Source organism: Aphidius gifuensis, linkage group LG4 (genome assembly GCF_014905175.1).
Source record: "Aphidius gifuensis isolate YNYX2018 linkage group LG4, ASM1490517v1, whole genome shotgun sequence".
Taxonomy (NCBI): Eukaryota; Metazoa; Arthropoda; class Insecta; order Hymenoptera; family Braconidae; genus Aphidius; species Aphidius gifuensis.
The window spans coordinates 25,360,356-25,385,127 of NC_057791.1; the positions used below are offsets into that span (position 1 = coordinate 25,360,356).

The 24,772-nt window shown below is 25.9% G+C and overlaps 11 protein-coding genes across 12 annotated transcripts; 6 read left to right on the top strand and 5 right to left on the bottom strand.

Annotated features, from left to right (window-relative positions):
* Positions 1 to 330: 330 nt before the first annotated feature.
* LOC122856034 (isotocin receptor-like) lies at positions 331 to 2,019 on the top strand. Its single transcript, XM_044157810.1, has 5 exons — positions 331 to 688; positions 753 to 960; positions 1,063 to 1,157; positions 1,240 to 1,685; positions 1,779 to 2,019. Exons 1-5 carry the CDS (start codon positions 411 to 413, stop codon positions 1,931 to 1,933), a joined length of 1,182 nt encoding a protein of 393 aa, XP_044013745.1. The 5' UTR covers positions 331 to 410; the 3' UTR covers positions 1,934 to 2,019.
* Positions 2,020 to 2,797: 778 nt separating this feature from the next.
* Positions 2,798 to 5,041, top strand: LOC122856036 (achaete-scute homolog 1-like). Its single transcript, XM_044157812.1, has 3 exons — positions 2,798 to 2,920; positions 2,996 to 3,419; positions 4,549 to 5,041. Exons 1-3 carry the CDS (start codon positions 2,876 to 2,878, stop codon positions 5,028 to 5,030), a joined length of 951 nt encoding a protein of 316 aa, XP_044013747.1. The 5' UTR covers positions 2,798 to 2,875; the 3' UTR covers positions 5,031 to 5,041.
* Positions 5,042 to 5,104: 63 nt separating this feature from the next.
* On the bottom strand, positions 5,105 to 6,696 carry LOC122856035 (RAB6A-GEF complex partner protein 2). Its single transcript, XM_044157811.1, has 6 exons — positions 6,519 to 6,696; positions 6,310 to 6,440; positions 6,134 to 6,244; positions 5,900 to 6,049; positions 5,716 to 5,828; positions 5,105 to 5,635 (listed from the first exon to the last, which is right to left on the bottom strand). The coding sequence occupies exons 1-6, from the start codon at positions 6,638 to 6,640 to the stop codon at positions 5,105 to 5,107; spliced, it is 1,158 nt and encodes a 385-aa protein (XP_044013746.1). The 5' UTR covers positions 6,641 to 6,696.
* A 285-nt stretch (positions 6,697 to 6,981) lies between these two features.
* Positions 6,982 to 9,879, bottom strand: LOC122854108. Its single transcript, XM_044154519.1, has 6 exons — positions 9,115 to 9,879; positions 8,899 to 9,045; positions 8,717 to 8,828; positions 8,172 to 8,647; positions 7,494 to 8,086; positions 6,982 to 7,009 (listed from the first exon to the last, which is right to left on the bottom strand). Exons 1-6 carry the CDS (start codon positions 9,877 to 9,879, stop codon positions 6,982 to 6,984), a joined length of 2,121 nt encoding a protein of 706 aa, XP_044010454.1.
* Positions 9,732 to 16,085, top strand: LOC122856044 (tetratricopeptide repeat protein 30A). 2 transcript variants are annotated; one of them, XM_044157821.1, is made up of 8 exons: positions 9,732 to 10,532; positions 10,618 to 10,716; positions 12,381 to 12,594; positions 12,681 to 13,158; positions 13,234 to 13,398; positions 13,471 to 13,739; positions 14,904 to 15,314; positions 15,386 to 16,085. In XM_044157821.1, the coding sequence occupies exons 3-8, from the start codon at positions 12,463 to 12,465 to the stop codon at positions 15,962 to 15,964; spliced, it is 2,034 nt and encodes a 677-aa protein (XP_044013756.1). In that variant the 5' UTR covers positions 9,732 to 10,532; positions 10,618 to 10,716; positions 12,381 to 12,462; the 3' UTR covers positions 15,965 to 16,085. The 2 variants fall into 2 exon arrangements, with proteins under 2 accessions (XP_044013756.1, XP_044013757.1); XM_044157822.1 differs by lacking the exons at positions 9,732 to 10,532; positions 10,618 to 10,716 and adding an exon at positions 12,033 to 12,122.
* LOC122856050 (nucleolar protein of 40 kDa-like) lies at positions 12,336 to 14,956 on the bottom strand. Its single transcript, XM_044157828.1, has 2 exons — positions 14,581 to 14,956; positions 12,336 to 14,505 (listed from the first exon to the last, which is right to left on the bottom strand). Exons 1-2 carry the CDS (start codon positions 14,695 to 14,697, stop codon positions 13,774 to 13,776), a joined length of 849 nt encoding a protein of 282 aa, XP_044013763.1. The 5' UTR covers positions 14,698 to 14,956; the 3' UTR covers positions 12,336 to 13,773.
* On the bottom strand, positions 15,947 to 16,956 carry LOC122856048 (surfeit locus protein 1). The gene has a single exon (XM_044157827.1). It carries the CDS (start codon positions 16,954 to 16,956, stop codon positions 16,045 to 16,047), a length of 912 nt encoding a protein of 303 aa, XP_044013762.1. The 3' UTR covers positions 15,947 to 16,044.
* Positions 16,957 to 17,163: 207 nt separating this feature from the next.
* Positions 17,164 to 18,214, top strand: LOC122856051 (26S proteasome non-ATPase regulatory subunit 9). The gene is made up of 3 exons (XM_044157829.1): positions 17,164 to 17,347; positions 17,469 to 17,792; positions 17,866 to 18,214. The coding sequence occupies exons 1-3, from the start codon at positions 17,237 to 17,239 to the stop codon at positions 18,094 to 18,096; spliced, it is 666 nt and encodes a 221-aa protein (XP_044013764.1). The 5' UTR covers positions 17,164 to 17,236; the 3' UTR covers positions 18,097 to 18,214.
* A 133-nt stretch (positions 18,215 to 18,347) lies between these two features.
* Positions 18,348 to 19,626, top strand: LOC122856047 (integrator complex subunit 1 homolog). The gene is made up of 3 exons (XM_044157826.1): positions 18,348 to 18,401; positions 18,466 to 18,882; positions 18,952 to 19,626. Exons 1-3 carry the CDS (start codon positions 18,360 to 18,362, stop codon positions 19,588 to 19,590), a joined length of 1,098 nt encoding a protein of 365 aa, XP_044013761.1. The 5' UTR covers positions 18,348 to 18,359; the 3' UTR covers positions 19,591 to 19,626.
* Positions 19,607 to 22,704, bottom strand: LOC122856043 (translation initiation factor IF-2, mitochondrial). The gene is made up of 9 exons (XM_044157820.1): positions 22,595 to 22,704; positions 22,202 to 22,346; positions 21,407 to 22,126; positions 21,040 to 21,310; positions 20,702 to 20,955; positions 20,356 to 20,623; positions 20,120 to 20,284; positions 19,905 to 20,045; positions 19,607 to 19,842 (listed from the first exon to the last, which is right to left on the bottom strand). The coding sequence occupies exons 1-9, from the start codon at positions 22,630 to 22,632 to the stop codon at positions 19,670 to 19,672; spliced, it is 2,175 nt and encodes a 724-aa protein (XP_044013755.1). The 5' UTR covers positions 22,633 to 22,704; the 3' UTR covers positions 19,607 to 19,669.
* Positions 22,701 to 24,678, top strand: LOC122856046 (presenilin-1). Its single transcript, XM_044157825.1, has 3 exons — positions 22,701 to 22,792; positions 22,861 to 24,050; positions 24,138 to 24,678. Exons 2-3 carry the CDS (start codon positions 22,964 to 22,966, stop codon positions 24,542 to 24,544), a joined length of 1,494 nt encoding a protein of 497 aa, XP_044013760.1. The 5' UTR covers positions 22,701 to 22,792; positions 22,861 to 22,963; the 3' UTR covers positions 24,545 to 24,678.
* Positions 24,679 to 24,772: the final 94 nt, after the last annotated feature.

Sequence of the window (24,772 nt, forward strand, 5' to 3'; positions counted from 1 at the left end):
ATATTATACAGGTATACTTGTATGCATAAAAAACAAACAACCTTTCTAGCTAATGTACAAAGTTTCTTTACAACTCACTATCGAATAATCTTGTTTTAATTTTGTTAAATGAATAAGCAATAAGCAATAACAAGTGTTGTGATAAATAAATAGATAAATAAATGAAATACATGATTGATTCATTTAAATAAACAAAATAACTTTAAGTGAATTTAACATAAGTAATAATGAGTGAATAAAAAATAAAAAAAAAGGTCCTCATGAATATTCGTATATTGGCCTCTGATTTCCTTTGATATTTTATACTTGTGTGTATATTATGATGATGCCACAACAGTGACATTTCAATAACAATTTTTGTATTTTGTATTTAATTTTAATTTTAATTTTTTTTTTCATAATAAAAAATAATGGTGAATACAACAACAACAACAACAACAATCATACCAATAATTGATGAACGAGATGAAATATTGGCATACTGGGAAATATGTGTATTATCAATTATTCTTGTTGTAACATTAATTGGTAATTTACTTGTGCTTTTTTCTCTGTGGCTTCGTCGTTATCGTGGTAAAAGACGTAAATTAACACGAATGTATTATTTTATGATGCATCTAAGTATAGCTGATTTAATTACTGGAGTATTTAATGTTTTACCACAACTTGTATGGGATATAACATATCGGTATACATATATTTAATTATTTAATTATTTAATTATTTAATTTATTTATTTGAGAAAAATTTAGATTTCAGGGTGGATATGGACTTTGTAAAATAGTAAAATTTATGCAGCCACTTGGTAATTATTTGAGTTCATATGTACTCACAGCAACAGCTATTGACAGATATCATGCAATATGTTATCCCATGAGTTATTGTCTAACAACTTCTAGACAATCTCGTATAATGGTTCACAGTGCTTGGTGTTTTTCATTATTTCTTTGTATACCACAAGTATATTTAAATTTTATTTTTCATTATTTTGTTGTTGTTGTTGTTGTTGTTGTGTTAAAAATAATTAAATATTTATTTAAATTATTATTATTATTATTATAGGTATTTGTATTTTCATACAGAGAAATATCAACTGGTATTTGGGACTGTTGGGCTGAATTTTATCTACCTTATAGTCAACAAATTTACGTTACTTGGTAAATAAAAATTATAATATATACCTATATAATTTATTATATACTATTATTAACATACCATATGATTAATTTTATTATATAGGTTTAGTATTGCTGTATTTTTATTACCTTTTATGGTACTTGTATTTACATATGTTAGTATATGTATTGGTATATGGGGTAATTCAGAAATTTCGAAATTTAAAAAACGTGATGAATTAACAAGAATGGATTCAAATAATAATAATAATAATAATAATAATCGTGAACCATTAATAACAAGAGCAAAAATAAAAACAGTTAAACAAATGATAACAGTTGTTTGTTTGTATGTTATAACAAGTAGTCCATTTATTGGATGTCAATTGTGGGCAACATGGGATCCAAATGCTCCACAAACACCATTTTTTACTGGTCCAATATTTGCTATTCTTGTACTTTTGAGTAGTTTAACAAGTTCAGTTAATCCATGGATATATCTTGGATTCAACAAAGAATTGAGAATTATTATTAAAAAATTTATTTTTCGTAATTCAGAAAATCAAAATGGTTTGTCAAAAAAATATATATAGGTATAATAATATTAATTTATATTATATATGTGTTAATTTTTTTTTTTTTTTTATTGAATTTATAATATAGAAAATGAGTTTTTGTCTTCAACACGTTCATCAACAATAATCGGATCAACTACTCGATATAATACCACGACAAAATACCAAGCCAATAAATCATCATCTGCTGCAGCTCATCGAAATAATCATTCAGCTGTAGTCGTCATTCAAACAAAGTCATGAAAAATATTATAATTTTTATAAGTATAAGTATAACATTCTTGTGTATAATTATGTAAAAAAATAAATAATAATAATAATAATAATAATAGCTTTACATGGAAATTGAAAAATTAAGTATACCTATAAAATTTAGTAAATAGGTGATATAGGTAGATCCCCCCGGTTCCGGTTCATTAAAAATTCCATTGATCGCAGTGAAACCGTAGTTTATTGTTGTTTGTAATGTTTGCATTCTTACTTTTATATTCTGATCTCGATGGTGAGTCTTTTCACACTTATGCTAATCCAAATGAAAAAAAAAAAAAAAAAAAACAAACAACCCAGGGCAGAATATATTATCTTTTTTTTTTTTTTTTTTTTTTTTTTGACTTGAAATATTATTTGATTAATTTAGTAAATTTGTTAATTTAATTTAATTGACACAAACAAGTGAATTGTCAATTGGATATGTTGGATATGTTGGATATGTTGGATCTATTGATTGGTAATAATTAAAAAAGATAAAAGGGAAATTGTTGAATTATTTCGATCCTGTGTTATACATATACATAGATATATTTACATTTTATATTGATAAATGATCAATTGAATGATAAATTTGAGAACCTCTGATGAAACACCTGAATACTTAATAAATGGATAAAATTAACATTAATAACGACTGTCCAATCTACATCTTATCTGAGCTCAAAACTTTGTTCCCGATGATAGTCACATGTGACAATTCGTTAGATGTGTCGTTTCAGTACGAAGAAGAAATAAAAATATTAAAAAAGAGGGGAATATTCAAAGCCAAAGAAAAAAAAATAAAAATAAATAAATAAATATAAGACGAGGAAAAGAAAAACAAATAGAAATAAAATTTAAAAAAAAAAAAAACGAAAAATTAAAAAATTGATATTTAGTCATACTTGATCATTCATTCGATCGGGGTTGCACGAGATGGAAGAAAACGATAATAAAATTAATAATACTGTCGTTGCAAAGGTAACTATTTTATTTTATATATTATTTTATTTAATTTTACTTGATTTACTTGACAAAATACAATGAAAATTTTAGCTGGAAAACGAAGTAAGCAATGATGACGAGTATCCCCAAACTTCACCGGTTTTATTGGATTTAGATGAAATGACTAAGCAACAAAAACAACAATTACCACCATCTCAATTAATTCATGATAATGATGATGATGATGATAATAATTTAATAAACAACAACAACAACAACAACAAAAGTGTTAGACATCAACAAATGAATGATGAATCAACAAATACGACAATTCAACAACGACGACAATCTTTACGAAAACGTTGGCCAGAAACTGATGCTATTTACAATAGAAATAATGGCAATTGTTCAGATAGTGGTGTACTGGTGATACGGGTACCTGAGCCTGAAATAGTCACAACACATTCCCATCTGGAAATGTTTCACGAGACAAATATTAAGTCTGTACAACGTGAACCCTCGCAAACTGAAAAAGGTAAATTTTTTTAAATTTTTATTTTATTATATATTTAATACAATGGACTGCTAGTTTGTTTCAATTCAACAATTTTTTTTTGTCGATGATGATAATTATGATGATGATTATTATTATTATTATTATTATTCAAGTCTCTAACTTGTGTCTTGTCTCGTGATGACATGTAATTTTTATGAATATCAGTATTTTCTGGTTTAGCTGTAACATACATATTGTGATTATCATGACGTTTATTTTTTTTTTTTTTTGATCGTTTATCATTTGATGCTGTTTCATTTGTGCTCCAAAAAAAAGTAAAAGTAAAAAAATCAATAATTAATTTCCACCATGTTAATTTTTCATCGCGTTTTGTTTCATCTTTTTTTTTAAATGTTTTTATAATATTATTTTGTTGAACTGTTGTGATATCTTGTGTTTCTTGTATTTCTTGTATTTCTGTTATTTTCATTATTTCTTCTTGTTGTTGTTGTTGTTGTTGTTGTTGTTTTTCTTTTGATGATGCATGAAAAATATCATTATTTTGTAAATCAAGTATTTTAATTGGTTCATCAACATCACCATCACCATCACCATTAATATCTACTCTTTCTGATATAAATAAATGTTGTGGTTGTATCATTTCATCAACATCTTGATTTTCATTTTGAATTTGATCTGGATTACACGTTACACAAGACACATCATGATGATGATTATTATTATTATCATTATCGTTATTATATTTTTTATATGTTACATGAGTCATTTCAGTAGATGGTTGATCTTTATCAATACCATTTGATCTATTAATTCTTACATTTTCTTTGACATTTTTTTTAACACTCATTTGATCGTTAATTAAATTATTTTTAAATTGTATTATTTGAATTTTGGTCATTCTCTTACGAGTATGTGGCAATGGTTGATTAAAACATTGTGCATCATTAAGACAAATACCTTTACGACTTTTTTTCATTTTTGATTTAGTATTTAATTTTAATTTTTAATTTTTTTTTTTCTTCTCAACTTGACAAATAAATTTTATTACAAAAAAAAAAAATAAATAAATAATAAAAACTCGCTTGTCAATTGTTTATTTATATAGGTATATATAAAAAAAAAAAAATATATATATTTTTTGTTTCAGATTATAAAAAATCAGCGTGTGATCGTGAAAGAACACGTATGCGTGATATGAATAGAGCATTTGAATTGTTGAGATCAAAATTACCAATTTGTAAACCACCAGGAAAAAAATTATCAAAAATTGAATCATTACGACATGCAATAACTTACATTAGACATTTGCAGAGTCTTTTAGAGCCACAATATCCTACACAAAATTCATTTACACAAAATATTTTACCCACTGAAAGAAATAATTATTATGGTCATTCATCTGTTTTACCAGTTTCAGCCCCTCCACCACCACCACCACCATATGACATTCAACATCCACCAAGATGGGAATCATTGGCTTACTACTATCATCCACCACCATTTTTACCACCACCACCACCACCACCATCTAAATCAGCAACAGCAACATCAACATCATCTTCCTATCAAACTCCTTTAATAAGACTCAATAATAACGATGATCAAGATTATCGTTACAATTCTCTTTAAAAATAAATTTATTTATTATTATTATTATTATTATTATGAAAAATAAAAAAATCTAAAAAAAAAAAAAAAATAAATTATATAACAATATTGTATTTTGTTTGTTGAACGTAATTTGTTGTGGCAATTGATGGATAAATATGAAGTGGTAAATCCCATACCATTGTTTCAACATCAAGACTCGATGGTCCTTGCCATTGTTGGGTTGTTTCATTTGGCATTTCAATGAGTTTTGGTGTTGTTACAAATTCAAAATGTAAACGCCATTTTAATATAACAATATCTGTTGTAAAATCTGGTGTTACATGAAGAGGAATTGGTAATACAAGCTGTGAATATTTCAATCCAAGACAAACCTCATGATGCCTATTGTAATTAACTAAATTTGGAGATGATATTTTACTTTGTCTAAATTCATCTGTAATATGTTCTTCTGATTGTAAAGATACAGATACTTGGGCACATGATACTGTTGCATTTGAAAAATCAAATGTTCCAACAATATCTTCTCCCAATTTATAAGAATTTTTAAATAAACAAAAACGTACTACACGTCCTCGTCCATTTGTTATATTATAAAAATTTGGACTGCGTCTTGCAGTTACATTCTGAAAACAAAACAAAATAAAATAAATAAATAAATAATAATAATAATATACATAATATAGAATATAGATAGAATATATACTTGAAGTGTTTGTAGAGCTATGTCTAGAGGTTTTTCTCTTTCTTGAGTTTCCATAAATGGATTATTTGGACTCAAATCAACACTGTCATTGCATATTGCTACTTCGGGTAATTCTTTAAAACAAAAAAAAAAATTAAAATTAATATTAATACCAATTGATTAATTGAATAATAAATAAAATTACCACTCAATGAAAGAACTCTAAATGGTACACGAAGTAATTTAATTGGTGTATTGACTCTCTGTGTGCCAATTGTTATTTTATATGAATATTTAACAGATTGTCCTCGATATGATGGTGGAGAATCAGCAGGAATTGTTTCTCTATAAATATCTATAATAATAATAATAATAATAATAATAATAAATACAATTAATTAATCAAAATAATGATAATTATTAATAATAATTTTATTACATGTTTTACTCTCTCCAGGTGATAATCTCAAATCACAAAATAATATTTTTGGAGTTGTATTAACAACTGCATGACCACTGTCTTGTTGCCAAGGTGCAAATGTTGTTGTACCTTTAACAAAAAAAATCAAATAATTTTATTTTTTAACAACAATTATTTTAGTTTAAAAAACTTACTGGCATTAACAGCTGTTGGTTGTGGTGTTGTTGTTGTTGTTTTATTTTTTTCTGTATTTATTATTTTACTATTGGTTGAACATTGACAATGTACTTGTGCACTGGCCCAAGCCAAATTTTCAAATGAATCACTGTAAATTAAAATTTATAAAAGTTATTAAAGTCAAGTCAAGTTAAATAAATAAATAAATAAATAAATAAATAATTACTTGTGACTTTGTGATTTTTGATGAGATGGAGTTGGTGGATTTGTAAATGTTATAAGACACTCAATATCTTCACCAGTAAAATAAACCAAGCCTTTTGATAATTTTCCTGTTATTTCAATCATATTTATGTCAATTTATATACATTTAATTAATATTTTATAGGTAAATACTAAATATATATATATATTTTTTTTTTTTGACAGTTCTTTTTCTCTCTTTTTTTCAAGCGACAACAACAACAATTTAACAACGCCATCTTGCAGATAATTAAAAAAGTATTGTATGTATTTATGTGTATTTATGCGTTCTTAATTAATTATTATACCTATATTATTATATATCAAACAATAACTAGGTATATTTAATTAATTTATTACTGTTGCTATTGTCATTTTGGATTGTAAAAATAAAATAAATTAAAAAATAGGTGATATGCTCAGATATGCTGAAAGATCCTAGACTTTCAAACAGATCCAAAATTCAAACCAATTCTAAATGAAAAAAAAAAAAAAATTGAAATTGATAAGAAATTTAAATCAGTATTTACTGATAAAAATTTCAAATTATTTCAACAGTTAATAATCCAATTTCATTAGAGGAAATGGATAAAATTTTATCATTACTCTAACGTAAGAATCAGATGATGATGATGATCATGAGTCTGATAAATTATATGCTATTGATAAAAAAGATTTAATTAAAAATAAACATTAACAGATCTTGCTTTTTTTATTTTTTTCAAACATTTTATGTTCTTAATTTACTTTTTTTAAAAATATATACTTATACCTTATGTTTAAAAACAGATGATTTCTTATATTTTAATTGATAAAAATTGGACACTATCTACTTGGGCATTTGTATTGAAATATACTATATTTTTTTTTTACGAAGGCGAAGCCTTACGTATTGAAATCACTTGCAAAAAATAAATATTATTTTTCTTTATTTTTAATAATACATATTTTAAAATACGGTGATTCATATCGTTTTACATTAGGTATTAATGAATGAATGGATATCTTCAAAAGTTGTTTTCGTTGACTTGATATTTTTGCTGCTTTTTTGACAAAATTAGCAGTCACACTTGTTGTGTAGTGAAGTAAAAGTTTATGAATTTTTGGTGAATTTTCAACAAGTTTCGTGACTGAAACATCAGTAATTTTATTGCTTCGTGGCAAAGATAATTTTACTATATTCTTAAGCAATTTGAGTGAAGAATCAATGACGTTATTATGACCCTTTAAATAAAGAGTTTGTAAATTACTCATCTTTGAAAGTGCTACTACACCTTCATCAGTTATCTGTTCACAAGGTATAGTTAAAATTTCTAATGATATGATGGTATTGGCAATAACATACAAAGTATTATCTTTAATAAAGCAACTTGTTAAATCTAATTTCGTGATTTCTACTACCGAATATCCCAGATGAGGAAGTTTTTTAACATATTGATTATGGTTGAAATAAAATGACTTTTCATTATTTTTTAAATACTTGGATGAACTGTTGAAACCTCGTATACCAGCAACTTCAAAACGTTTCAGGGCTTTTAGCCGACGAATCACCTGAAAAAGCAATTATAGATAAGTATGTTAAAAAATAAAAAGAATACTCTTTTTTTTTTGTAATAGATAGAAAGTTACAACTTACCGCACAAATGTTTGGATAATCACAGCATTTATCCAAATGACGGACAAAATGTAACAAATACAGTTCAGTCAATGTACCAGCAACGTTTTTCAATGAATCTATTAAAGCCGGAGGTATTTTTTGACCTGTCATTCCTTCAAATATAATTGTCAAGGATTTTAGTTTAGATAAACGTGTAAATGCATTGGATAACATTGTATCGTCAGTATCGTAAAATCTCAATCGAAGTTTCTCGAGGTTTGGACAATAATCATTGATAATTGGCACAATGTTACAACGATCATAAGCTGTCAAGTCTAATATTGTTAAATAACGACCACATTTATCAAGCAGTGACTTTAAAAAATTTAATCTTTTATCACGCCTTTGATATTTTTTTAAACAATTTGGAAGTTCATGATATCGCCAATAAGTTAATTCAAGTTTTGTGACATTAAACCAAGAATAATTAAGAGCTCTTTTCCATTTCGTGCATACTAAAAAAATAAATTAATATACCATAAATAAATAAATAAATAGTTTTTTATATGTTATAATTATCATACCCATTGCAATTTTTAGTCTCTCACATGCTGGCAGATACATGAATATTTCAGCCAGGCAATCATCATTAATATAGTCAATTATCATATTTTTGGCATTATGCTGATGGTTTATCTAAAAAAAAATAAATAATATTTTGATATTTATAATAACAATAATGCAATAATTTTATTTTTAGACAAACCTTATCACTATTGTCATTCAATGTCTTCATTCTGCTCTCATGTTTTTTTATCATATTTAAATATCTTTTTTTTCTATCATTATCCATATTTATATCATTTTGTATATCTAGCTTTAACTGTTCATATTTAACATGCTGATGGTTTATCTAAAAAAAATAAATAATATTTTGATATTTATAATAACAATAATGCAATAATTTTATTTTTAGACAAACCTTATCACTATTGTCATTCAATGTCCTCATTCTGCTCTCATGTTTTTTTATCATATTTAAATATCTTTTTTTTCTATCATTATCCATATTTATATCATTTTGTATATGTCGCTTTAACTGTTCATAATTAACATAGTCAATTGATGCTGGTGTTGAACCTTGAGCAATTACTGTACGAGGACGTAGTGGACTTGATTCTAATAGTATTGCATTTTCTTTATTTTGTGTATTTTCCTTCATGCATTTAGCAATACCATCTCTATGTGTTGTTCTTGATAGTAGTTTGAGTGATCTACAACTTCCTAAACATTCAATCTTAAGATAATTATCATCATTAACAACATGGTCAATTGGTGCTGGTATTGAACCTTGAGAAATTTGATTTGATTCATTTGATGGATTTAATCTCATACGTTTTGAAATACCACCTGCTGATAATCCAAGTGATTTACCACTTCCTGAACGTTCAGCATCATCATCATCATTATCAACATTGTCAATTGGTGCTGGTGTTGAACCTTGAGCAATTGCTGAACGAGAAGGTAATGGACTTGATTCAAATAGTATTGCATTTTTAATATTTTTTTTAATTTGTGTATTTTGCTTTGTGCATTTAGCGCATTTAGCAATACCATCTCTATGTGTTATACTTGATAGTCCAAGTGATTTACGACTTTTTGAACATTCAGTCTTATCATCATTAACAACATGGTCAATTGGTGCTGGTGTTGAACCTTGAGCAATTACTGAATGAGGACGTCCCATTTTACTTTTACGATTTTCTATTATCTAAAAAATAATTTTACTATATTAGTACATATGCCTATGTATCTAAATAATTTATGTTGTCAAATTTAATACCTGTTTGATGGTTATGTTTATTAGCAATTTCAAATTGATAAATAATTGTCTGTTATTTTTTCCAAAACAAACAAGATTATACCTATGTATTTTCAAAATGAACAAGAATTTTTTTTTTTTTAATACTTGAAGTTGTTGCTTTTGATCACTTGAACTTTCAATTGGTATACATACCTATCAATATCACGTCTTTTCTAAATTCTAAATTCTAATTGTTTCTAATAAGAAATAAAAGTTTGTGGTGTGCGCGCGTACAACCTGATACAACAACACACAGAGGTGGCACTCCAGGGTGCTCCAGCTGGGCTTCCCTAGTTGGACGGTTTTTTAAATTAAAAAAGTATAGAGGAAAAAATATGTTGGATGAATTGATCTGGACTGAAACTGAAAGTGAAAATGATGATGATGAGGATGATGATGGAGCATGTTCACCATCAAAATTAACAAAACTTGCTGGTGATGTAGTGAATAATATTCCATTACCAAGATGCTGGCAATGGAACATGGACCAAGTTGTCAATTGGATTGATCACACTGTCAAGCTTCCACAGTACAAAGTAGAAAAATAAATTTAATGATAAATACTTACCTACTTACCTATATGTATTATGTTTTATTATGATCATAGTGATTTTCTTTCAGGAATGTTTTAAAATGAATTTTATAAATGGTAGACGTCTGTTACTTTTGGAGGATCATTTGCTATCAAGAATTGGAATTTGTAACTTATCTCACACCAGGGTAGGTGCAGTTATCAACATATTATTTAATAGTTTTTTTTTTATTTTTTAAATATTTAAAGATTGTTATGAATGAAATAAGAAAATTATCTGGTTTTGAAAAAATTGATTGGAATAAAAACATAAGTTATCCTCAACGACATCCAATGACTATGTATGTACAATATCGTGTTCCAACTGGTCCCATCAGAGATACTATAACTAGAGTTGAATATTTCAAGAAAATTGGCATATTAAATAATTTCAAATCATGCTTGGATGAATCAAAGTCCAATAAATTGCCATGCACTCGTTTTGGACTTGTTAAAAGAAAAAATGTTTATCAAAATTGATTTCATCAATTATTAATGAATGTCATCTTCTGATACTTGTCCTTGTTCTTTATCTAAACTCAAAATATTATCATCTTCAAGCAAATATTATCATCTTCAGATAATTCTTCATCTTTAAAAAATTCCTGAGTATCATAATTTGCAATATTATCCATTAAAGCTGCACAAAGAGATTTTGGTTTTTCAAATGAACCTTTATCATCATCATTAGTAGTAGTAGTAGTAGTAGTAGTATCTAATTTTATTTTTTTTGCCAATTGTTTATTTTCATCTAATCTTTTGACATAATTATTTATTTCATCATCATCATCAGCATCATCAGTATTATCAACAACATCATTATCATTATCATTATCAATATCACTTGCATCAGTATTTTCATTATATATTTTATTTATATTTTTATCAAATTTTAGCAATTCATTTTCCAATGTTTTTATTCTTTGTTTTTTTGTATCAAGTAACATTATGAATTTGTTGTATAATTCATTTTCAAATGTTTCCTTATTGTCAATTAATTTTTTCAATATTTCACTCATGTCTTGTAATTTATTTTTTAAAACGTCATTTTCATTTACAAGTTTTTTAATTTGATGATTTTCTTTAGCACTGTAATCCATAATATTTTCCATAAAATCAGATAATTTTATTATGTCATCAACAACTTGAAGTTTAATTAATGAAGTACGTCTCCATCTTCCTTTAATATTCCAACTCAACTGATTATTTTTTAATGTGTATTCATAATTTTCAAGTGGTTTTTGTAATTCGATTTTTAATTTTTCCAAATAAGACTCTTTATTTTCTCCAAATGTTTCACAAGCATGTTTAACCAGCTCATCACATGTTACCTATATTTAATCAACAACAACAACAACAAAATATATTATTACAAGTATACCTACATACATAATTATAATTATTAAAATATTACCATGGCTCTAAGTGGGCTAGATTTACTTTGTAACACTACAAATTCAACATTTTTTGAATTCCATTTTGCTAAAATTCTCATCAATTTTTTATCAAATGAATTTTCAACTTGGCAATTTGTTATTTCATCACACATTGTAAGGTTATAATTTATTTATTTATCATGTTAATAAATAAACTAAAATTACAAATAATATATCTTTAATTACAAGATATAAAATTTAATTTTTAATAAATTTGATGATTAAATGTCTTGGATGACAATTTAATTAGCATTTATTTGCTTGCTATCTAATTGACATGTAAATTGTAAACATGCTGTGTAAACATTACAAGTATAATAATAATAATCTGATTTTTTTTTTTTTTTTTTTTTTTATTATGGTTACCATGGCAATAGCTCTCTCAACAAACACGTGTTATTTAATTATGACAATCATCAAGAACAACAACAACAACAACAGACATTCTGATTATTAATAATGACAAATTTTATAAAAAATGTGCATATTCGAGATGGAGAATATACTAAAATAATATATTCAATGATAAAAGAACAACGATATACAGACACAATTTATATTTTAAATGATGTTTTATTATCACATCCAGAAGTAAGTAGATTCAAGTAGATCCAAGTAGATAAATATAAAGATGAGAGATTATGTTTTAAAATATCAATATTTATTTATTAATTTAGTCACGATCATGTTTGTCATTGCTGGCTCACTGTTATTTTTATACACAAGATTTTACTTCAGCAGTTGATTGTTATGAAAAATTAATTCATTTATATCCAGAGGAAAGTATTTACAAGCTTTGTTATGCTCAGTGTCTTCATCAGGCATGTATGTATCAAGAAGCATGGACAGTATCATGCTCAAGTGCTTTAAATAATCCAGATTATGAGGCAAAAGTTAAAAAATTACAAGCAGCAATAAAATACAGTCAAGATGATATACCAGCAGTTAAAAATATTATGGAACAATGTTCTCCTGATGATGTTGATACAGATATTAATATTGGATGTTTACTTTATAAAGAAGGAGAATATGAAAAATCATTAAAAAAATTTATAGCTGCATCACAAATTGCTGGCTTTAAACCACATTTATCATACAATGTTGCTTTGTGTTATTATAAATTAAAAGAATATGCTGCATCATTAAAATACATTGGTAAAATTAAATTAAATTAAATTAAATTATTTAATTATCATAATAAGTATAATTGTTGTTTATGTTGTTATTTAGCTGATATTATTGAACAAGGAATAAGACAACATCCAGAACTAAGTGTTGGCATGACAACTGAAGGAATTGAAGTTAGAAGTGTTGGAAATACTCTTATACTTCATGAAACTGCATTGACTGAAGCATTTAATCTCAAAGCAGCTATTGAATATCAAATGCAAAATTGTAAATTATTATTATTATTTATCAACACACTAATTATTAATTATTAATTTTATTATTATTAAAAAATACAAGATGATGCAGCTAGAGAGGCATTAACTGATATGCCACCAAGATCAGAAGAAGAACTTGATGCAGTTACTCTACATAATCAGGCACTCATCAATATGGATACCAAGCCAAGTGAAGGATTTGAAAAATTACAATTTTTATTGCAAAATGAACCATTTCCACCAGAAACATTTGCAAATCTCTTGTTACTTTATTGCAAATATCAGTATTATGATTTAGCAGCAGATGTACTTGCTGATAATGTTGATCTTACATATAAATATTTAACTCCGGTAAGTTTTTTATTTATTTTAAATTTAATTTAATTTAATCGGAATATTTTGATCTTGAATGTTTACATTTTTTTGAATGTTTTTCTTTAACAATATTATTATTATCAGCAGCAGCAGCAGCAGAATCACTGGAAGAACTTTCACTTTCATATTTTCTTTTTCTTTTTTTAACTTCTTTTGAATGTTTTTTTTTCTTTTTTTTTTTATTATTATTCTTGTTTTGTTGATCACTAAAAGAATCATCATCATCATCATCATCATCAGAACTACTTTCATCAGTTTGATGTTTAGACTTTTTAGATTTTTTAGATTTTTTATGTTTTTTTAATTTTTTTTTAGATTTTGATGATTTTTCATGTATTTTTTTTTTTTTTTCATCACTAATTTTTGGTACTGTTGAAATATTATCATTGTCATTATCATCTTCAATATCCGAAAGTAACTCATATTTTTTACCATCTGGTGTTACAAAACAATCTTTTGACAAATGTCCTTTTGTTCCACACTGTGTACATGTTGTATTTAATACTGCCTGAAGTTCAATAACTTTTCTTTCTTGTTTATCACCAAATGTTTTACTTTTTTTTTTTTGTTCATTTCTGTGCCATTCAACACCATTTGGATCTAAATCAATTCCATTACCCTGATTAACAAGTTTCATTGATAAACCAATTTTACCATCATCATCAATATTAACAATTTTACACCAGACTCTTTCACCACGTTGAAGTATCTCACAAACATCATCAACACGAGCTGAACTTACCTAAAACATAATAATAATAATAATTAGTTGGCTCATTTTATTTTTGTTATAGGATACCTATATGTAAATATTTACTTGTGATTTATGTATAAGTCCTTGTTGTCGACATCCAGGTATTTTAACAAATGCTCCATAATTTTGTACTGATGATACTTCTCCCAAAAAAATTTCATTCAATTTACAACTTGTCATGTTTGTTTATTTATTATTTATTATTTATTTTCTACAACATTAACAATTCATTTTACAAAAGTCAATCAACAATTCAACATTCAAAGAGGTTATAAATATTTAATAATAATAATAATAATAATGACAGATAATTTCAGGGCTGTATCATGTGATGAAAATATTTTTACACCTATCATATATTATTTTTATTATTGTTTTCTATACAGTACCTTTATGAATTTTTGGATGCATTGATAACTCAACAAACAGTACCAGAAGAGGCATACAGAATGTTTGATGATTTAGCAAATAAACATTGTGAAATATTACGTAAATCAACAAAACAAGTACAAGAAGCAAGAATAAATCACGATGAGATATCTGTTAAAAAAGCTGTTAATGATTATGATGAAGCCTTGGAAAAATATATTCCAGTATTAATGGCTCAAGCTAAAATATATTGGGACTTGGGTAATTATATTCAAGTTGAAAAAATATTTCGCATGAGTAATGAATTTTGTAATGATGATCATGATGTATGGAGATTAAATGCTGCTCATACATTATTTATGCAAGAAAATAAATACAAAGAAGCTACTGGTTTTTATGAGCCAATTGTTAAAAAAAAAAATGATCATGCAAGTATATTATTATTTATTTATTTATTTATTTATTTATTATTATTTTAATATTTTAATATTTTTTTTAGATTCTTGATGTTAGTGCTATTGTTTTGGCAAATTTATGTGTTAGTTATATTATGACAACTCAAAATGCTGAGGCTGAAGAATTGATGAAAAAAATTGAAAAAGAAGAAGAAACAATTGCTCTTGAAGAACAAGATAAAAAATTATTTCATTTGTGTATTGTTAATTTAGTTATTGGTACATTGTATTGTTCCAAAGGTAATTATGAATTTGGAATATCAAGAGTTATGAAAAGTCTTGAACCTTACAATAAAAAACTTGGTACAGACACATGGTTTTATGCTAAAAGATGCTTTTTATCATTACTCGAACAAATGGCTAAACAACTTGTTGTATTAAAAGATTCAACAATTGAAGAATGCATACAATTTTTAGAACATTGTGAAATATATGGAAGAGATGTAACAACTGGCAGTGAAAATCAGTTGGCAGCAGCAGCAACAACAACAACAACAACATCAACAATTGATGCTACTAATAATAATGATAATTTAACAATAACAACACCACAGGGTAAACAAACTGTTACCTATGAAGCCAGATATTTAAAAGCATTATTTTTAAAAATTCAAATGTTGTAATAAAAACTTTGATGATGATGATTTATTTATTAATAATAATACAATAAGAAACATAATACAATATTATTATTATTATTATATTATAAAAGAGGCAATTTTCTTATAAATTGTCTTATCCACATCCATGTTGTTAGTGCTGATAGTGTATACCATGTTATAATATAACTTGTGTGTTCATTTCTTAATGTAACTCTTGTTTGTCCAGCAATTGGTCCACCAGGTACACCATCACTGGCAATCATGTCTAAATAAACTGGTTCAGTTTGAGCAATTTCAGCCATTGCATTGAGATCTCTGTATGCCCAATTACCTTTTGTATTTTTAGGCATAAATTGTGATCTTTTTTCATTGAGTCTAACAACTCCAGTTATTTCATGAATACCAGGAATATGAGCAAGTTTTGTTTCAGATATATTATTACCTTTTCCATTTGTTCTAATCCAACCACGATTTATTAATATTTTAGTATCACGATTTTCTAATTTAAATGGTGTTACAATACAATAACCAGTTGATCCACCACTTGTTATTAAACCACCACCACCACCTTTTTCTGTAACTCCAGCACCACCGACAATTAAACTTTTTGGTCCAACTTTAAATTCTTTGTCATATAAAAATTCACCTCTAACTTTTATTGGACAATATTCAAGATTTTTAAGTTGACTTAAATCTTCTGGTAATTCTTGAGGTGGTGAATTCATTCGTTTACTCAAATCTTCAATTAAATTCAATTTCCATTTTCTTCTATTAACTTGCCATGTACCCAACATAAATGATATTATTGGTATTGCTAATAATGTATATCCAATTGCATCTATTTTATCTTTTTCATCTTGTTGACTTTGAAAATTATTTGACACTAAATTGTAATCTTGTTTTTTACGTTTAAATTCAACTGGTCGTTGATGAATCATTCGAAATTCACCAAATCGACCAATATTATTTTTATTCAACATTGATGTTTTTAAACACAATCTCAACATACTCATGATAATAATAATAATTTCAAAATTAATAACAAATATAAACAAATAATGTGTATGCAATATTTTATGTAGCGTGTCTTGTAACTTGTATTTCGTGTAGTCGTGTACTCGTGTGTGTGTAACAACTAACAACAATAAAATTAAAAAAAAAAAAAAAAAATAGTATCGATCAGCTGATGGAATTTTTTCCCCCTCCATATCATACATGTATGTATTTATTGTGCCGTCCCTGAAAGCGTTAAAAGTACTTGCTGAAAAAAAAATAATAATATTTATCAAAAAAATGGTTGTTGACATGGAACTGGAGGAAGCTAAAAAAAATGTTTTGGAATTGATGAAAAAAAAGGATGAAATTGAAGCTGAACTAAAACAACTCAAAGATGTTTTGACAAAGGTAAGTAATTAATAAATAATAATATACATAATAAAGTAATTAATATTAATAATATAATATATATATATATATATTACCATTATTATTATTATTATTATTATTATTATTATGAAATTTGCAGAATCATGTTGATATGAATGACAGTCTGGTTGATTCGGAAGGATTTCCTAGATCTGACATTGACGTATATCAAGTTAGAATATCTCGACACAAAATAATATGTCTTCAAAATGATCACAAAGCACTTATGAAACAAATTGATAATGGATTAATTAAAATTCATGGTATTTCTGGTCATGAAAATGGCAATAATAATGCCTTGCAAGCTGCATCATCATCATCATCATCATCAACAACAACAACAATGATGATTGATGATTTTGATAATTATGAGGCTTTTCTAAGAGTTGATTTTGTATCACCAAGTTCTCCAGCAGAATTAGCTGTAAGTTGTTGTTATCATTATTACCTAATATTATGTACTCATATAAAATAATAATTTAAATTTGAATTTTTAGGGTATCATGGTTGATGATTTAATTATTGAATTTGGTTCAGTAAATGCACAAAATTACAAGAGTCTAAAGGACATTGGAGATATTGTTGAAAATAGCAGATATAAACAAGTTATTGTTAAAATAAGACGATCATCTGAACAAAATATGGCATTGACATTGATACCTCGACCATGGACAGGCAAAGGACTTCTTGGATGTCACATTGTTCCCTTGGAAATTGTTGAAAGATAATTATTTCAATAATCATATTGTTCTATTTATATTTACTATATAATAATTACAAGTACTTTCTTTTGTATTTAAAAAATTGATAAATATTTATCTAAAATAATAAATATTGCTATTTAAAAGTAATTCATGTTAATCCACCTATATAAGTACATATGCAAAGTTGTGTGTGTGTGTACATATCCAGCATGTTAATATTTATTTAACACAAGGTTATGTCTTATGTATTTTTTTTTTTGACTCCATAAATATCTATCTTAATAGTCATGTTGATAGCGTGTAAAAAATTAATTTTTGCCACTAGGCCAGTAAGTACAATTTATTTATACAATATTTTTTTTATCTTTAAAATAAAACAATTTATATTTACAGAAAATTTCATCAAATATCAATAAAAATAAATATATTTTGTCAAGATTTTACAATGATGAAAATACAAGTAGTAATAATAATAATGATAATAATATAAAAGTAAATGATAGTTTTAGTCCAGAAGAAGAAAATCTTGTTGTCAACATTATAAATAATTGTACAGCAGATGATTTAGAAAAATACAGTATAAATAAAAATCAAATAAAAAAATTATTAGCACATCGTAATGAAAATGGTAAATTTAAAGTATTTGATGATTTGTTGACAGTACAAAGTATACCATCATTAATTAAATTATCAAAATCAATTATTGATGGTGGTAAAAAAAGTAAAAATAATACATCAACATCAACATCAACATCAACATCAATAAACAAGAATATTGTTACACCATCAATTGATTCATTAGAAAAATTTGCAAGTATATTTTTATATTTATCTTTTTATCTATCAATTATTTTATGTTAATTTAAAATTAATTAATAGATGATTAAAGAATCACTTGGATTACATATTTTGGGTGATACAATAAGTTGGACTGCTCTTGATATTGATGGAAATTTAAAAAATTGGCAATCTCATAGCTTTGAAAATCAATCAAAAACAAATCTTGTACCATTGGTAAATAGCATTATTGAAATTGCATTAAAAATACCAGATGCTGATGCATACATAATGGAAGCTGATTCATATACTTCTCTTGGTAAATTAAAATCATCAGCATATTATTATCATCTACAACGACAACAAGTTATTGCAACAATAATTAGTGTTCTTTGTATGAGACGACAATATAAATACAATATGAATGATGTATCAGTATCAAGTGATGATAAATTAAAATCTTCAATGTTGCATAATTTTTATACAATGCAACCACGTTCACCAGCTCGTTTATTTAATTTAATTGTTGGATCTGAAGTTGTATCAAATGAATCAATAATTTCTGATATATTACTTGGTAAAAAAATTGAAAATCTTTCAGCTTTGCCATCCGTCAATGTTGATTCTACAATTATGTTTAATTATCGTAAAAGTGATCAAGCAACTCGTAACTTGATGAATACATCACTTTTACTTACTTTGTCATTTATTCATTTATTACGAACAAATATATCAAAATAAAAAAAAAAATGAAACATTTTATTGTTATTATTATTTTATTATTATTATTATAATTTTTAGATTAAAAAATAAAATTTTTCTAAAATCCTGGATCCCATTTAACAGTTGGTGGTACATCATGAATTGTATAACATACAAGTGTATCACCAGGTTCAACAAAAACACTTGGATCTTCAAATTGTAAGCCACAATCTATTCCAGTTTTTATTGTCATCACATCATCCTTGAGATGTTTCATTGATGACAATTTACCTAAAATTATCATTATTATTTATTTATTTATTTGTAAAATTATATGAAAAAAAAATACAAACCTTCGTAGATAATTTCTTCTTGTCGTATTAAACGAAATAGAGCTGTTTTCTTCAAAACTCCCATGATACAACGACAACCAGCAACATTGACTTTTTTTTTTCTATCTGTTATTTCAAAGTGTTGAAGAACATTTGCTTTTCCTAATAAAATTAAATAAAATTAATGAAAAAAAATAAGATAAAATAAATAACATAAAAAAGACACATAGACATACCAATGATTTCTTCTACTTTTTCTGGTGAAAGTTTTTTACAAATTTGTTCTTTAACATCATCAATCAATTTATAAATGACTCTCTGTGATGAAATAACAACTCCAATTTTATCTGCCATATCAGCAACTTTTCTTGGTGTTGATGTATTAAAAGTATAAATTATTGCTATAATTATAAATAACAATAATATAATTAACAATCAAAAAATAAAAATAATAATAAATAAACTTAAGTACCATTAAATGCATCAGCCAATTCAATATCACTTTCTGAAACAACACCAATACCATAATGTACAACATCTAAACGACATCTATTTTCATCACCATATGTATCAAAAACATCAAGAATTGCTTCAACTGATCCCAATACATCTCCTTTAATAATAACATTAAGTCTTGGTACAGCATTTTCATCCTCAATTATTTCTTTTTTTCTTGGTCCTTTTGGTAGTGATCTTCTTCTACCAAGAGCTCTTTTTTCATTAAGTTGTTTATGATACTCCTTGAGAAACAAAAAAAAAGAATTAATTAATTAATTTACCTATAATTAAATAATTTTTAAATTATTACAACAACTCACTATATCGTGTTCTTCTTGTTGTTTTTTAACATATTCAGCAATTTCAGATTCTTTAGATTTTGCTCGTACACTTTGTCTATAATGCATAACAATATGAGCACGACGTTCATCTTCAACTTCAATAATTTCATCACCAGCCATAGGTAATTCACGCCATCCAATAATTTGTACAGCATCAGCAAGACTAGCTTCACTAACTGGATTACCAGCATGATCAAACATGGCTCTTACTTTGGCCCATGCAATTCCACTAACTATAAATACAAAAAAATATTTTTGTATTTATTATTATTGTTATTATTTAAAAAAAAAAAAAAAAAAATATTAATAAAACTAACCAAGAATAGATCCTTTTCTCAAGGTACCACGTTGAATCAATGCAGTTGCCAATTTACCACGTCCAATATCAGTTGCAACTTCAAGTATAATACCCTCAACAAAACCCTTTGGATCACCTTTTAAATCCATTATTTCAGCTTGTGCAGCAATTGTTTCAATTAATTCTTTTAAATTTGTTCCTTTTAATGCTGATATATTAACACTTGGTACTTCACCTCCAAGAGCTTCTACATGAATACCTTGTTCAGCAAGCATTTGATGTGTTCTTGCCTTAATAATTAAAATAATGTTATTGATATTATTATTATTATTATTATTATTATTAGCTTATATTATTAGCTTATATTATTATTATTAATTACCTACAATATTAGCTTCATGTTTATCAATTTTATTAACAGCAACAATTATTGGAACATTAGCTTCTTTGGCCATTTTAATACTTTGTACTGTTTGTTCCATAACACCATCATCAGCAGCAACAACAAGAATAACAATATCAGTTGAATTTGCACCACGTGCACGCATTGAACTAAATGCTGCATGTCCAGGTGTATCAAGAAATGTTATTTTTTCACCACTTTCCATAGATACATTAAATGCACCAATGTGTTGTGTTATACCACCAAATTCACTAGCAACAACAGATGTATGTCTCAATGTATCAAGAAGTGTTGTTTTTCCATGATCAACATGACCCATAACTGTTACAACTGGATGTCTTTTTATTAAAATTATTGAATCATCATTATTATTTGGTAATGGTCGTTTAACAGCATCATGTAATGCAGATAAATTTATTGATGATGATAAATTATTATTATTTTTATTTTCATCTGGTTTTGATACTAATTTATATTTAGCTCCAAGTCTTTTAACAGCATCAAATATAATATTTTTATTTTCAATTATTGTATTTTTATCATATTTATTATATGAATCTGAATATGATATTGCTTGAAGAACATCATTTATTGGTCTATCAAGTGATTCAGATAATTCTCTGACAGTCATATTTTTCCATATACCCACAACTGGCAATTGATTTTTTTTTTTAACAATAACAGGTTCAACTATTTTTTTTAACTGTAAAAAAATAAATGATATTTTGTTTAATTTAAAATAATTTAAAATAATTTTATAATAATAAGATAAAAGTACCTTTTCTTCTTTTGTTTTTCTTCGTTTAAAATAAATTGGAGTTGTGTGATAGCAATGACATCCAATGCATACTTTTGGACTGACATTTTTATTTTTGATTGCATAACTTTCAGTTTTAATAATATCAAGCCATGTCTTTGTACTTCTGAAATAATTGTTAAATATACATATTAATTAATTAATTGATTGATTGATTGATTAACAATAATACCCCTATCCTATCAATTATTATAAGGTTATGTCTTTTAATTGATTAATTTTTTATTTTCGAAAATATTGATTGTGAATTGTTTTTTTGTTTTTTTACAATATATGTCAATAATGAATATGTCAATTAACAGTTGTTAATTGTTGTTGTTGTTTAGAGTCTAAAAAAAAACAATAAATATTTACCTCTGTTTAAAACATGCTCTAATCAAGAATGCTGCCATTTTTTAATTTCTCTCTCTCATGGATTTTATTTTATCCGCAAGGTGGCTTGATTTATTATTATTATTATTATCAGAAAGTGTGTGTGTGTGCATGTATGTGGCTTGGCTCATCATCATCATCATCATTATCAAAATAAATAAATAAGTGTCAAAAAAAAAGGTAAATAAATTGACAAGAGAGATTTAAAAAAAATTTTTTTTTAATATTTAAATTTTTTTTGTCTACAGTGCATTATTACTCATTTACACCTATAATAATAATATTTAGGTATAATTGGCTGATGAATTGATGATAAAAAAAAAATTGATTAAATAGAGTGATAATAACTGGATGGATGATAGTAGTCTAGATTCAGCGGACGAGTATACAAGTCTGATGGATGCTCACGTATCTGAAAGTCGCATTGACAATTCTAGTCATGTTAATGAAAGAGCAAAAAAAAGACGTCAAAAAGTACCAGAAAATCAAGAAAATTCAACTAACAATATTCCAGAAGTAAGAATTGAAACACCAGGTTCATCATCATTATTTGGTGGTGGTAATGGTGGATCAAGAAGAACAAATGATCAAGAAACAAGACAAAATTCTCATTATCAACAACAACAACAAGATGATGAAGAAGAAGAAGAACTTAAATATGGAGCTGCTCATGTTATAAAATTATTTGTACCTGTTTCATTGTGTATGCTGGTTGTTGTTGCAACAATAAGTTCAATAAATTTTTATACAACAAAAGGTGTATATTTAGTTTATACACCATTTCATGATGAAACAGCTGATACAAGTACAAAAGTATGGCAAGCTGTTGCAAATTCATTGATACTTATGTGTGTTATTGTCTGCATGACAATTGTACTTATAATATTATATAAATATAGATTTTACAAAGTAATACATGGATGGTTAATATTAAGTTCATTAATGTTATTATTTATGTTTACAACACTTTATTGTGAAGAAGTATTTAAAGCATATAATATACCAATGGATTTAATAACATTATTAATATTTTTATGGAATTTTGGTGCTGTTGGAATGATATGTATACATTGGCAAGGTCCATTAGCATTACAACAAGCATATTTAATATTTATTGCTGCATTAATGGCACTTGTATTTATTAAATATTTACCAGATTGGACAGCTTGGGTTGTACTTGGTGTTATTAGTATTTGGGATTTAATTGCTGTATTAACACCAAAAGGACCACTTAGAATACTTGTTGAAACTGCACAAGAAAGAAATGAACCAATATTTCCAGCTTTAATATATTCATCAACAATAATGTATAGTTTTTCAATGACATATGCTGCTGGTTATGTTGGTGCAATAACAATGGCAAATAGTGATGATAATAATAGAAATGTCGCTAGTGGTGATGAAACTGGTTTTACATCTGATTGGGTTAATAATCATGGTAAATATATATATCTATATTTTTATTATTATTTAACATAATCATTATTTTAATTAATTATTGATATAATTTTGATTTATTTTTAAGCTAATCGTAGTGCACAAAGAGCTCAACAAATTAATCAAATTGATAATCAAACAACATCTCGTTCCAATGAAATACGTCCAGTATCATCAATAAATAATCAATACAATCAAGAATCATCAATGTTGTCTGAAGAAGATCGTGGTGTTAAATTGGGTCTTGGTGATTTTATATTTTACAGTGTTTTAGTAGGTAAAGCATCAAGTTATGGTGATTGGAATACAACACTTGCTTGTTTTGTTGCAATTCTCATTGGTCTATGTTTGACATTATTATTATTAGCTATATTTAAAAAAGCACTTCCAGCTCTTCCAATTTCAATAACATTTGGTCTAATATTTTATTTTGCTACACGTGTCATTGTTGCTCCATTTGCCGATAGTTTAGCCAGTGAACAAGTATTTATTTAAATTTTTTTTTTTTTTTTTTTACAATATTTATTTTTATTATTATCATCATCATCACTTACTCACTCTTGTACTAACAAATTACGTTGTAAATATGTACAACAATAAAAAATTAAAAAATTAAAAAATTAAATATACTTGTATATTGTCTATTTTATTACACAATAATAATAATATAATAAATAATATAATTATTATTATGATTGTCTTTTTATTAATTCTTATTAAATT